This window comes from Phascolarctos cinereus, unplaced genomic scaffold (assembly GCF_003287225.1).
Source record: "Phascolarctos cinereus isolate Bilbo 61053 unplaced genomic scaffold, phaCin_HiC Scaffold_3;HRSCAF=262, whole genome shotgun sequence".
NCBI lineage: Eukaryota > Metazoa > Chordata > Mammalia > Diprotodontia > Phascolarctidae > Phascolarctos > Phascolarctos cinereus.
The window spans coordinates 149,281,416-149,295,466 of record NW_027555736.1 but is presented as its reverse complement, the minus strand read 5'-3'; the positions used below and the strand labels follow the sequence as shown (position 1 = coordinate 149,295,466).

At 40.0% G+C, this 14,051-nt stretch overlaps 1 protein-coding gene across 2 annotated transcripts in view; it reads right to left on the bottom strand.

The window, feature by feature from the left end:
• NOX5 (NADPH oxidase 5) overlaps positions 1-14,051 on the bottom strand; it is a 49,293-nt gene that overhangs the window by 31,179 nt on the left and 4,063 nt on the right. For both annotated transcript variants that reach the window (XM_020982325.2, XM_020982310.2), the window contains exons 2-6: positions 9,616-9,739; positions 7,018-7,168; positions 4,363-4,573; positions 2,658-2,892; positions 721-874 (exon numbers count right to left, since the gene is read on the bottom strand). In XM_020982325.2, coding sequence (XP_020837984.1) covers positions 721-874; positions 2,658-2,892; positions 4,363-4,573; positions 7,018-7,168; positions 9,616-9,739 — 875 coding nt within the window. The remainder of the gene's footprint in view (positions 1-720; positions 875-2,657; positions 2,893-4,362; positions 4,574-7,017; positions 7,169-9,615; positions 9,740-14,051) is intronic.

Sequence of the window (14,051 nt, the reverse complement as noted above, 5' to 3'; positions counted from 1 at the left end):
CTAGGTTAAAAAAAATGAAGCAAAGAATGGCCTTTCTAACCTAGTCCAAAATAAGAAAAATCAAACTGGGAGGGGAATATTCTGAGGGTTTCTGGAGGAAACAGAAACAATTCTTATTTACATTCACTCTGAGTCAATATGGGCCCAAACAATGACCAGGCTACATTTTTACATAACTTAAATCAAAATCACTCTTGCTCTCAAGCCAAACCCCACTTGGTCATTGTGAGACTTGGCTTTAGGCCTGTACAGAATATCTACAAGGTGATGGGAGGGGATGGCTCGCACAGCTAAGGGAGAAGATCAGTAAAGCCTCACAAGGAAGTACACTTGAAGAAAAGTAGGGATTCTGAAAGACAGAGTGAGTTCATTTCAGGCATAGAGGAAAGCCAATGCAAAGGAACACAGAAAGGAAATCAAATGTTGTATATAGGGAATATTGATAAGGCCAGTTCAAATGGACCACAGAGTAGATATAATGTGTAATAAAGCTGAAGAAGCAGATTTGGAGCAGGTCATAAGGGTTTTAAATGTCAAAAGAGAGGCCTTCACATTTGCTCTTAGAGGTAACAAGGAGCCCCAAAGTTTATTCAGTGGAACAGTGACGTAGTTACACCTTCATTTTAAAAACAGAGTAAAGTGAGGGGGAAGGAGAGGTTCATGATGAGATTCTGGGTGGTTTTGGTTGGGTGGGTTGAGTTCTTAGGAGCAGAAACTTACCAAAGTTGACCACATGGGCAATGGTGTGTATGAGTGTAAATCCAAACACCACATAGCCTACGAGCTGGTGGAACTCAACGTTCTGGTCCAATGGGAAAACTCGGGCCAACCATGTGGCCCTTAGCCACGTGAGACAACGCCGCAGCATCAGCACCTAGGAAGGCCATGAGGTGGTGAGGGGAGAGAAAAAGAAAAGGATCAGTGACGGCTCCACACCTGTGCCTCTTTCTGTTCCATTTGCAATTCTCTCTGGAAATAGACTTATTGCATCTTCCTAGGCCAGCCAGGTTCTGAAAGTACTGTTTTTTGTTACTTCTGTCCCCTGCTCAGGGACTGACACAAAGTCTCCAGAATCTACAAGATAAAACTCAAATGATTCTGCTTGACATTCAAAATTCCTTAGCTTTTCTTCATCCTATGCAGGTGGTATGAACTCACTCTACCTTCCCAACCATACCCCCCCCACCCCATTATTCTCCAACATGAAATGTCTATTCTAGCCAAGATGGTCTCCTAACTGCTGCCTGACAACTTGGACCATTGCTCATGTCACCCTGCTTCCTTGGGATGCCTTCCAAGGCTCTTCTCCATCTACTCAAATTTTACTCAGAAGATATATGAATCTTAGAAATTCATGTTATCAGGCAACTTGCAAATATGCACACATATAATCACAGCTTTAGAGCTATAAGGAACCCCAGAGGCCACTCGTCCAACCCCTTCATTTGCAGGTGAGAACACTGATTCCTTGAGACTTTCCCAAAGTCATCCTGAAAGTAGCAGAGATGGAAACAGGCCCAAACCTGTTTTATAACATCTGAAGTACAGTTTTTCCATAATATGGTTACCCCTGATTTCACCTCACCTTCCAAAATGAAGACTGTCTTGGCTGAAAGGAGATAAAACTAGAGGCACAAAACAAGGCTTGCTTCTCAATTGTGGCCAGTGTGTTAATTTGTTTTGTTGACTATACCTATTTGTTACAAGGGAGGTTTTTTGTTTTTGTGTGTTTTGAGGTGGAAAATCCTAGTCGGGATAGGCAATTAGGTGAAGCAGTGGGTAGAACACTGGGCCTGGAATCATGAAGACATCTTTCTGAGTTTTCAGACATTTATTAGCTTTCTGAACTTGGGCAAATCTCTCAAGCCTGTTTGCCTCAGTTTCCTCATCTGTAAAATGAGCTAGAGAAAAATATGGCAAACCCCTTCAGTGTTTTTGCCAAGGAAACTCAAAACAGGGTCAGGCCTGACCAAAATGATCGAACAACAACAAGAAGTCCTAGGGAGAGGGTAGATAGTAATAATGATGCACAAAAGAGAAGAAAAGAAAAAAACCCAGAACAGTATCAATGAAACATTAAAAAACCCAGAAAAGAATAGAAAGAAGTTCAGAAGAGGACATAGATAAGCAGGACAGTGATGGAATTATCAAGTTAAATTTAACATGTACTTGTTAAAAAATTGCATATAATACAGGTTCATGGTGTCATATACAACCCTCTTTTTCTGTACATTACATAAGGAAATAACATTGCTTGATGCATGTTAAATTCATAATAATAACAAAGGAAAATTTTTTAAAAAATAAACAAAACGAAGACATACCTGAGACAGGAGGTGAGGCTACTGACCAAATTAAAGTTAGATTTTTTTGAAAACTTAATTTACTGTCTCTAGTGACCATAGATAATTGAGAATTATCTGTATTTAGGGGGGTACTTCCCCATCTTCCCTTCACTTTCTACCATCCCCAGCCCTTCATCCTTGAGTAAATGACTCTGTGTACTTCTCCAAAGTAAGGAAAAGACCTCAGCTCTGGGAGCTGAGCAATCCTGGAGTTCTAAGGCTGTATCTGAGACCTTCCCTCTTCTTTCCTCTCCATTCCTTCCCATCTAACCTTCCCATGATGCCCTGAAGGAAAGTCCACGTAGTCCTCACCACAATGAAACTGCAGTTGAAGTTCAGACATTGGCCACCACCTCTGGCCACCATGAGACTGGCTCCTGAGGCCTGGTACTTCAGGGCTGCCAGGGTGAAGAGCAGGATGTTGACCCCAATGTAGGCTGCCAGAACGGCCAGCTTGCCAGTGTTGTTATGCCAGTATGCTGAGGTCAGGAAGCGGGGCATCTGTGGCCTTTTCTTGGAGGATGGAGGCTTTAGCCAACTGGCTGCACTGTGAAAAGGAAAAGTAGTTTCCATTCAATGGAGAGGGCACCTACTTATGGGGGAAAGGCTGATAAGTGAGTTTAGGGAATAAGAGAGAAAGAGAAAGAAAACCTTGGCATACCATGAATAACAACCAAAGTGAACAAACAACAAAATGGGTAAACTGCAAAATGGATAATCTATACAATGCATTGTCTACATGTAAGGGAAAAGCTGAAGGAAGAAAGGAAGGAATAAATGAAGGGAATATTTTAAAATCCTATTATATGCCAAGAACTTTACAAATATTATTTCATTTGATCCTCACAACAACCTTGGGAGATAGATGTTATTATTATTTCAATTTTACAGTTGAAGAAACTGAGGCAATAGAGGTGAAGTGACTTGCTCAGGGTCACAACCAGTAAGTGTCTGAGGTGAGATCTGAACTCAGGTCTTTCTGATTGTAGTGTTATTACTCTATCCACTGTGTCTACATAATAGATAACCCACAAATTGGGAAAAATACAAAATAGATTATTTATAAGATTAGTAAATGTTGGGGCAGATAATCTACAAAGCTCACAAATCCATGAAAGGGATGATCTACCAAATACCAAGGGAGAGGATCCAAAGAGAATAGATCATGATCATCACCATTGTCAGGAAGTCTTCATTTACGAACCTGATTGTATTTGGCCTGATAGTTCAACAGCTGTCTAAAGTGTGATGTACCTGCTGTGAAGGAGCTTAATCAGTCAGTCAATAAACATTTATTAAGTGCCTACTATGTGCTGGGCACTGTGCTAAGTGCTTTACAAATATTATTTCATTTGATCCTCACAACAATCTTGGGAGGTAGCCACTATTTTTCTTCTTCCCATTTTACAGTCGAGGAAACTGAGGTGGATAGAAGTTAAGATAAGCATCAGATAGTAAGAATTCTGATGTTTATATGGCCCAGTGGCTACCACTTACACATGTGCCTTTTAGGGAGTGCTAGACTTGGTTCCAATTAACTGCTGGTCTTCTGTAATGACCCTATTAGCCTCCCCTAAGCTTAGCACTTAAACTAAACTCCTAGATGAGGACCTCCTTCAAAAGGCCTTTCCTGACTCAGTTCTTAGTATGACTACTGTGTAGTCACTATGTATTTATATTGTACGTATCTCATATTTACTTGTTGGGTCCCCAGTCAGTAGAGTATAAGCTCCTTGAAGGGAAGGGGCTATCTTACTTTTGTATCAATATCCCTAGTGCCTAGCACAGTGCTTGGCACATGCTAAGTGCCTAATAAGAGATTTTTGATTGATTGGTCTAAGATAGAATGACGTGCATAAACATAGTACAATATATACAGAAAGCCAAAGAGAAATAGTAACTGAACTGAAATGTAGACAGTGAGTGATGGGTTAGCATCAAATTCAGGCTAGGGTGAGGGCGTTTGGTGACGGACAGTTGGTCCAACATGGATGCATCTGCTCGAAGTCAATAGTACCTGATGGTTAAATTTTCCATGACCTCAGGAAAATTGTCTAATTCCTCCCGGAGCTCCTCAAAGGTGATAGAGCCATTATGGTCTTTGTCAGCTGATTCAAAAAGGGCCAGGGTAAGGTCATCCAGCTTCTCTTCTGGCAGGGAGATGGAGCTCTCCTTCAGACAAGACTGCAGCACGGTGCGAAGCTCATCTGGATCAATGGACCCACTGCCTGGCATGGAGAAGTAGGAATTGTCATGGGGAGGAGTGGTCCCTCTTGACACCACAGAAACATAAATTTAGATCCAGAAGGGTTCTTAAGAGTCTATCAAGTCCAATATTATAATTTCACAAATGAGAAAATGGAATTGGCCAGGGTCACATAGATAGTGAGTGCCCAAGGTACTCACTATTTTTAAAACCCTCACACTTGGAGGCTTCTCACAATGTAAATTCCCACAGCTTCCTAGATGATGTCCTTCCAAAAAGAAAATGAATGACTATGGCCAGGCACAACTCCCTTCTAAGGGAACAGAGTGGTACAATGAGAAGAATGCTGATTTATACCTGGATTCACCAGTTCTACCTGAATCCAAGTTTATCACCCTCTTCCTTTTCCCATAGATATCCCATAATCTATCCAGGGGATAGTTGATAGAATGAGGTGCAGATAAAGGGCATCATGTAACCTTCTCTGATAAAAAAACATCGACTTAACAACCATTTATTAAATGTCTACTATGTTTAAGGTAGGGCAGCTAGATAGCACAGAGGATAGAGCCCAGTCTTGGAATCAGGAAGGCTCATCTTTGTAACGTCAAATCTGACCTTAGACACTTCCTAGCCATGTGACCCTAGGCAAATCACTTAACTCTGTTTATTTCAGTTTCCTCATCTGTAAAATGAACTGGAGAAGGAAATGGCAAACCACTCCAGTATCTCTGCCAAGAAAACCCCAAAAGGGGTCACAGAGAGTTGGAAACAACTGGAATGACTCAACAACAAAATGTTCAAGGTATTATGCTAGATGCTGAGGATACAAAGATTTTTTTTTGATGGCACTTTGCTCTTAAGTAGTTTACTGGGTGTATGGAGTGTGTGTATGGAGAGTCACAGTTCTGTTAGGGTCTGCCACCTATTCACATTATAGCTCTGAGTTCACTTCTCCATGATTTTCCCAGGCCAAGCCAGTAGACTCATAATGTCAAACAGAAAGCACTTAATGAAACAGAATCACAAAGAGGTAGCAGGAATTAGGGGAAAAGGGAACAAGGGTACAAAGGGAACATTTATTAAGTGCCTACTATGTATCAGGCACTGTGTTAAGTGCTTTATAAATAGTATCTCACTTGACCTTCACAACAATGCTGGGAGGTAGTACTATGATTATTCCCAGTATTACAGTTGAGGAAACTGAGGCAGTAGAGGTTAAGATTAGATAATTAGATAATAAGAATTATGACTCTTTTTATAGCCCAGTGGTTGCTACTTGTATATATGCCTTCTAGATAGTGCTAGACTTGGCTCCCGTTAACTAATGGGCATCTGTAATGATCTCATTAGCCTCCTCACACCACTGAATAAAGCCCTTGGGAAGTTCAAAACCCCTGAGTCACTCAGACAGAATAAGACTAGCAGTAACAGCTCAAAACCCTTTTCCCTGCCATGGAAGAGTTTGAATATCAACTACCTGTCAATTCCCAGGAATCTCCCCTCTCCTCCCCCTTTTACTCCCCACTAGAATAAATCAGCCCCAGTCCCCAGGTTCAGGCTCCTCACTCCCTCCTCATGATGTGCGGTCCTGTTTGACCCAAATAAGAATCCTATATCTGGTTTTGTGGACCCATTTCCACCTAGGGGTCTGGGTGGACCTGACCCATTTTGACCAGATTTCCTGACTATCCTGAAGTAGATGAAATTTGTTTGAAGGGTCTCTGTCCTCCCACCATTAGCTCCCTTTCCTATGCATTTTGATGAACCTTCTACTAAGTGCCTGGTGGCCATCTAAGGTCTCCCATTTGGAGCTCAGGGCTGGTCATAGGTAAGCAGAATAGGTAACCATCAGTAAGTCAGTCAACAAGTATCAAGTTCTTACTCTTTCTCGGATGCTGCGAATACAAACAAAAGCAAAAACGTGATTCTTACACACTTTAATGGTGAGAGACAACATGCAAACAACACAAAATAATCTCAAAGGAAAAGTACTAGGGCACAGAAAACAGAATCCCCCTACTTGCCCCAAAATTCTCCAGCCACCTCCCTCTTGCCTGACATTCCTCTACCAAAAGACAAAGTTACTCATTCTCCAGAGAAAGATCGAGCTTACAGTGGAAGTAGCCTGGGATCTAGTGGCAAAGTGGATAGAGTAGAAAAACCTGTCTTCCTGAGTTCAAATCCGACCTCAAATACTTACTAGCTGTGTGACCCTGGGCAAGTCACTCAAGTCTGTTTGCCTCCATTTCCTTATCTGTCAAATGAGTTGGAGAAGGAAATGGCAAACCACTTCACTTGCAAGAAAACCCCAAATGGGGTTACATAGAGTCAGAAATGACTGAAAATGACAAAACAACAAAAAGCCTTGGGAGAGAAAAATATTTCACCCTTCTTTCCTCTTCCCTAAAATTTCCATCATTCCATTGTAGTCATCAGATTCTGCCACTGTGGCCAGCCCCTTACCATCCAAATCATACACCTGGAAGAGGAATTTGAGTTTGTCCGTCGTGTTCCCGTGGATGAGTAGATTCAGAGCCCCCAGAAGCTCTTGTAGGGTGATGGTGCCGCTTCCATCAGAGTCAAACAGGGCAAAAAACCTCTCTGCAAAGAAGGACTGTGGGAATCACAAAGTGTTAGAACCTTAGAAGTCACATCATCTTCGTCATCATCATCATCATCATTATCATGCCATTTTAAAGTGAGCATTTACAGAATATTTTAACATTTGCAAAGTGCATTACAAATATTATCTAATTTTATCCACACACTTGAAGATAGATGCTATCCCAATTTTACTAATGAAGAAACTGAAGCAGAAAGTGGTTAAGTGACTTTCCCAGGGTCATATAGCTAGTAAATGCCTGAGACTAGATTTGAACTCTGGACTTCAAGGCCAGTACTCTAACCACTGTACTATCTAACACCTAGTCCTCCTAACTGATACAAGAATCTCCTAGACCATTGTCAAAATCTGCTTGAATACTTGTATCAATGAATACTTCCTATCAATGGGAGGTCAACTCCTACAGGAAATAGGTACAATTATGAGAAAATTCTCAGCATAGGCAATTTGCCTCCCTGTGGCTTCTATTTTAGGCCTAGCTCTGTCTTCTGGAACTACAGAGAATAAACTTTATCTCTGTTTCATATGGTAGCCCTTCAGGAAACAAACTGTGAGGTCCACAATCAGGACCCAGGCAACACTGATTTTTATTTTCTTCCTTTCACTGGGTATGCCTGCCTTCTGCAGGGAGATGTTAGAATAAGCAGGGTGGAGATGCTCTGCTCACAGCTGGCCAGAATTTTTGGGATTATATCCTTTCAATTCAATTCAATTCAGATCCCTGTGTGAGAGAATGCTCACTTGCCCAGGCATATATTTCAAGGAAAACAGTGGACACCTCAGAAACATCTTATCAGATCACTGTCTCACATCCTAGGGAATCAAGGCTAACTGAGACTCTCACTCTTGTTTATAAATGAAAATAATTTATTGGACTTTGGGGGAATTCTGCCCTTACAGGCCTGAACATTTTATATATATATATAAAACATACAGTATATACAGTATATATATGAGTATATACTTATACATACATATGTATATGTACACACATATATGCACATATATGTACATATATATACACAGAGTACTGGGACAATCTGTTTAAGACTCAGGATCAGTGACATAGGCTACTAAGGAGACATGCCTGCTGGTAAATATTTAACAATCAGCTCTGAAAAAATGTACTCAGGACACACTTTTGAGTTTAATCTGCATTATTCATATTTTCTCCATCACTTTCATAAGTCTAGACAATCAATAAAATAAAATCAAGTCCTGATTTATCTTGCTGAATTTGGAGGAATAAATTCTCATACTGAAAATTTAAGTAGCAGGTTTAGAGCTAGCTCAGCATATCTCTGCATGTGACCCACCACAAAATGACTACCTAAAAAGGTCATTGCTAGATACTAGGGATTTCTCCAGAATGCAAAGTCAAGTTCCCCTAATACCGACGAGTTGCAGCAACTCCACAGCAAATAATATATATGGAAAGCCCAGCAGGACTGACTTTGATCACATGGTTACCAGCAAAAAATTAATCTCTTCTTCTGGTTCTTTCTGATAATATGGTAGCCTGGAGAGAAGTAATATACTAGTGACAGCAATTACACTGTTGTGGAGGAACTCTCTATATGTGAGACATTTTTTAGGTAAGCCTTGAGCCAGCAAGGAATCAAGCCTGATAAAAACAGGAAATGCATGTGGAAGTACTTAAGGCAATTTGAATGGAAGGAAGGGAATGCTGAACAAAAATGTTGAAAAGAAGAATTGAAAAGACTTGGAACATAGCCAGTCATGGTCTAAACCAGGGGTGGGGAACCTGCAGCCTCAAGGCCACGTGTGGCCCTCTGACTAAATCCAAACTTCACAGAACAAATCCCCTTAATAAAAGGATTGTCCTGTAAAACTTGGACTCAGTCAACAAGCTGCACCAAGGACCTAGAAGGCCACATGTGGCCTCAAGGCCACAGATTCCCTACCCTAAAAAGCTGTGGATGAATATATCAGGTCAGGATCAAGCTATTCCTGACACTTCCAGGTGAAGCAAGTGGAATATTAGTACTGCTCCCACCTAATAATAATAACTAACATTTATATAGTGCTTACTAAGTGCTTTATAAATTACTCTTATCTGATCCTCACAACCACCCTGGGGGGTAGGTGCAACTATTATCTCCATTTTACAGTTGAGGAAACTGAGGCAGACAGCAGTGAGGTGATTGCCCAGGGTCACACAGCTGATAAGTGTCTGAGGCTGGATTTAAACTCAGGTCTTCCTGACTCCAAGCCTAGTACTCTATCCACTGCACCATCTATCTTCCCTAAAGGGGAACATTTCATAAAGGAAAAAAAGATCACCAGATTTTCATTGGTGGGGCCCTCAGCTTTCTTGGAAGCAGTGAACAGACCAATCCTTCATTTCTTAAGTCCTTTATTACTTTTTCTTTGGGTGGAATATAAGCTCCATCTTGGGCTTATGAATAAGCACTTGCCTCTTTCACTTTCAATGCTGTCTTGAATTCTTGCAAGTCAATTTCCCGGTCTTCTCCAGCAATGGTCTCAAACTGGCGTGACACCCACTCCAGCCACTTAGCATCATCATCAGCATTCATGGCACTGAGGAACCAAAGGGAAATTTCTGGCTTGTCAATGGAAAGAGGACCAGGAGCCAGAAAGAAGGTCCCAAATGATCCAAGTACTTTTGCTCCTGCCCCAATTAGGGGCAGGTTTCATTTGAAACCTATGACTTGGACATTGCTCTTTGACTTTCTGGTTACAATGAATACTTGTGGACTCAGGGCTAGAAGGAAGGAAGGAAGGAAGAAATAAAGGAAGGAAGGAAGGAAGGAAAGAAGGAAGGAAGGAAGGAGGGAGGGAAGGAAGGAAGGAAGGAAGGAAGGAAGGAAGGAAGGAAGGAAGGAAGGAAGGAAGGAAGGAAGGAAGGAAGGAAGGAAGGAAGGAAGGAAGGAAGGAAGGAAGGAGGGAAGGAAGGAAAGAAAAGATTCTTTATTAAGCACCTATTATGCACCAAGCATTGAATTAAGCAAGAAATATGAAATCCAATTAAGTGAAAATAGCTTCTGTCCTGAGAAGACAGCTTACCTTTGGTGTCAATTACTGATTTTGCTCATTCTTTCTGATCTTCTGAATTTTTTTTATCACTTCCAGATCCATTGTACCTATCACCATGCCTTAGTAGATCCCTCGGACTAGAACTGTTGCACACCTAGACCTATATAGCATACCAGAGACCTCCCCTCAAATACAAAAGCATTTATATTATGACTCCAGTGTAACAGGGTCCTGGTAAAAATAGATGCCAGAATCCAGAGAAAAAGTCAGGAGAACAATCCTCTGGGACTTATGACAAGCAAAAAACTGAACAAATTATATATAGGATTATCAATTTACAGGAAACCTCACTCAAAGCAAATCATTCTATGATTGAAATGAAGGCATCTCCTGATAAGATTAATATTCTTTCTCTATGTTGGCAGGAAAGAGACAACTTCAAATGGAAACAGTGGGAAATAATTTGCAATCTTGGGACTGTAGCCTGACATGAAATGTTGCTGAAATGAATTAAGGGTCATGGTGGTAAGATGAGGAACACTGTAATGATAAGTACATGTAGAAAAATGAAGGTCCCTGTGGAATACATACCTGCTTACATACTTGTGTGTATATATATATGCCTGAGAAGTATATATACACATATGTATACACACATATATGTATACATACATATACATACACATGCACATACACATATACAAATATACATATATGCAATACACATATATACAAATATACATATAAAATATACATATAAATACACCCACACCCACATATATATATATATATATATATGTGTGTGTGTGTGTGTGTGTGTGTGTATATATATATATATATATATATATATATATATATATGTATATATATGAAGATGGCAGCTGGCCTTTCTCCAGACCAGTTCCAATAGAATTCCCTTCTCCCATCCCCTCAACTGCAAATTCTTTTAGGACAGGGATTTTTTTTAATTATTTATTAAGCCTCCCAAGTGCTTGGAACATAGAAGACAATAGATGCTTATTGAATTGCAGCCTATTTCCAGGACTGACTGGGGAGAGAGGCTCTAATTCTATGTGACTGGTTCCTTAGACAGAAACAATGTTTGGGTGGATAAGGACATTTGATCAGGTCATGCCATCTTTGTTAGACTTATCCTATACGTGACAAAAAGCCTCTTACTCTGTAATCTGGTCCCCTAAAAAAATAAAGAAATTTCCCCTCCAGGGAGGTAGCTGTTTTTCCAGAATACCAATGCTGGACATCAGGTCAAGTATTACTGCTGGGATAATAAATTGACTGGGAGACTAGCCAAGATGTCAGAGTAGGAGGAAATAGTACTGCCTAGCTCCCTCCAAAACTACTCCAACAATGATCTAAAAAGAACACCAGACTAAGCAGGACTTCAAAGAAGAAATTATAGTGGGTCATGTCTATAGCCCAAGATCACAAATTTGGCCCATTTGCAAGTGATCAAGGGAGAAATTATGGAGGCAGTTTGGACCGGGATTACAGACTCATTACCCAGAACTGCGAGCTAGGCCTATAGCACAGAGATGCCCACAACTGATCTTGGAGCTGGGCCAGCAGCTCAGGAGGGATCTCCCAAAGGGTTTGGGATCATAGACTTAGATCCAAAAGAATTCTTAGCTAGCCCAGAAATGCTGATTACTGGAAGAATGACTAAAAAAAAGATAAAAAACCATTATGAGATTAGGGATGCCCAAGACATAAACCAAGAAGAGGAAAACTCCAAAATGCTCACAAGAAAAGCAAACCCAGGTTGCCCACAAGATCAATTAGAATTACTAGGAAAAATTGAAAAGAATTGGAAAAGAAATTAGAACTATGGGAAAAGACCTGAAAGAGAACTAACAGCTTAGAACAAGAGTTACAAAACCTTACCCAAGTAATAGACTCACTGAAAATTAAAATGGACAAAATCAGAATTAATGACAATGTGGAAGAAAAAAGAAATATTAAAACAAAGCCAAGGTGTCCCATGCCAAAAACAGATCAAAGACAGATGATTTAAGAATCATTGTACTAACTTAAAGTGATGTCTGAAAAAAAAGCCTAGAAATCATGAAAGAAAACTGCTCACATTTCTTAGAACCAGAGAGAAAATTTCAATGTGAAGTGTTTACCAGCTACTGCCTAAAAGAAATTGAAAACTCCTGGAAATGTAATGGCCAAAATCCAAAGGTTGCAGGTCAAAGAAAAAATACTGCAACAGTCCTAAAGGAAAGATTCTAGGTAGCAAAGAACAATAATTAGGATCACACAAGATTTAGTTGCTACCACTATAAAGGAAGAGAACATGGAATACAATATTCCAAAAGGCAAAAGATACAGGCTTACTATCAAGAATACAATTAAGAATTATTATCCAGAAAAGCTAAATACAATCTTACAGGAGACAAAAATGGATCTTTAATGAAGTGGAAGACTTTCAATCACCTCTAAAGAAAAGACTAGAATTTAATAAAACTAAAATACAAATATGGGAATAAAGAGAAACACAAAAGATAAATGAAAGTGAGCAATCAGAAAAGACTTTGCAATTATAAAGTTTTTGCATTTTAATTGGGGAGTGACGATACAAGCATCCTTTAAAAATGGTGATGTCAGCAGGGGTCACAGAGGGAGTAAAATAAAATGGAGAGCCTTGGAGTAATTTTTTGTTATATTTTGATGATCTTAAAAAGAGAAAAGAAAGGGAGAGGGGAAAAAAGATACATTAAGGGGGAAAGGGAGAGGACTGGGACTTATCTCAGATAATCAGGGGTACAAATAGAAGACTATACAATTGAAAAAGGGGTAGGGGTAACATGTATCACTTGAACCTCACCTTGAATGATTCACAGTGAAGTGAGAAGAACCAAGAGGAGGGGAAATCTACTGTAACAATAACATTATACAAATGAATAATTGTGAAAGTCTTAAGAACTTTGATTGACACAATAGTCAGCTATGCTTCCAGAGTTAGAATGCTGTCTACCTCCTGGTAGAAAGGTGATAGACTAGGCATCCAAAGTAAAACATGCATGACTGGGCATGGCCAATATGGTGTTATATTTTGCTTGATTATACATGTTTGTTATAGGGGGATTATTTTTTTTTTCAGTTAGGAGAGGGTAGGAGGTTGTCAAACTCCAATTTATTACATAGTCTATTCTAAGAAAGAGACAAATGAGATTAGGATGCATGTGTCCTCAGTTTAATTTCTCTCAAGCTGGCTTGACATGCATTGCATGGGAGTTCAGTTCAAAATTGGGCCCTCCTAAGGAGGCCAGTTCAGAGCTGGCTTGATTTTGAATTTTGGGGTACAGAGTTCTATGCCCTTTGAAGGGTAGTTGTTTCTAAAGGGTGCCAATCATCTATGATTGGTCGCCACACTGAGGGGTGGGGGTTATATTAAAATGAGGGTCTCTGAATATGTGACCCAGGTCACTCAATCTTGGTCAACAGAGTTGTTATCACCCACCATCCAGGCAAAAGAAATACCACCCCTAGTCTTGGGAATCTGTCCCTACCCAAATCTGAGGAGGATAAAATCAATTCAGGCCTGGATTTGGAGTTTGACCAAGATAAGAAGATTCAATGCAATCTCATTATCAGAAATGTCCTTCTGAAGAACTTTGAACAGAAGAGTACAGGGGGGAGCTCTGAGTCTCCAAGACACAGATTACTTAGAGAAATAATTTTTCACAAGGTAGAAAGGTCAAATAACTCCTACCAATTTTAAAAAAACAAATTGACTTTCTGACTTATAAACCCTGAACCATCTGGCAATATAAATGGTAGTAAAAATAGCCATACCCTTTGACCTAATAATCTTATTATCAGAAATATATCC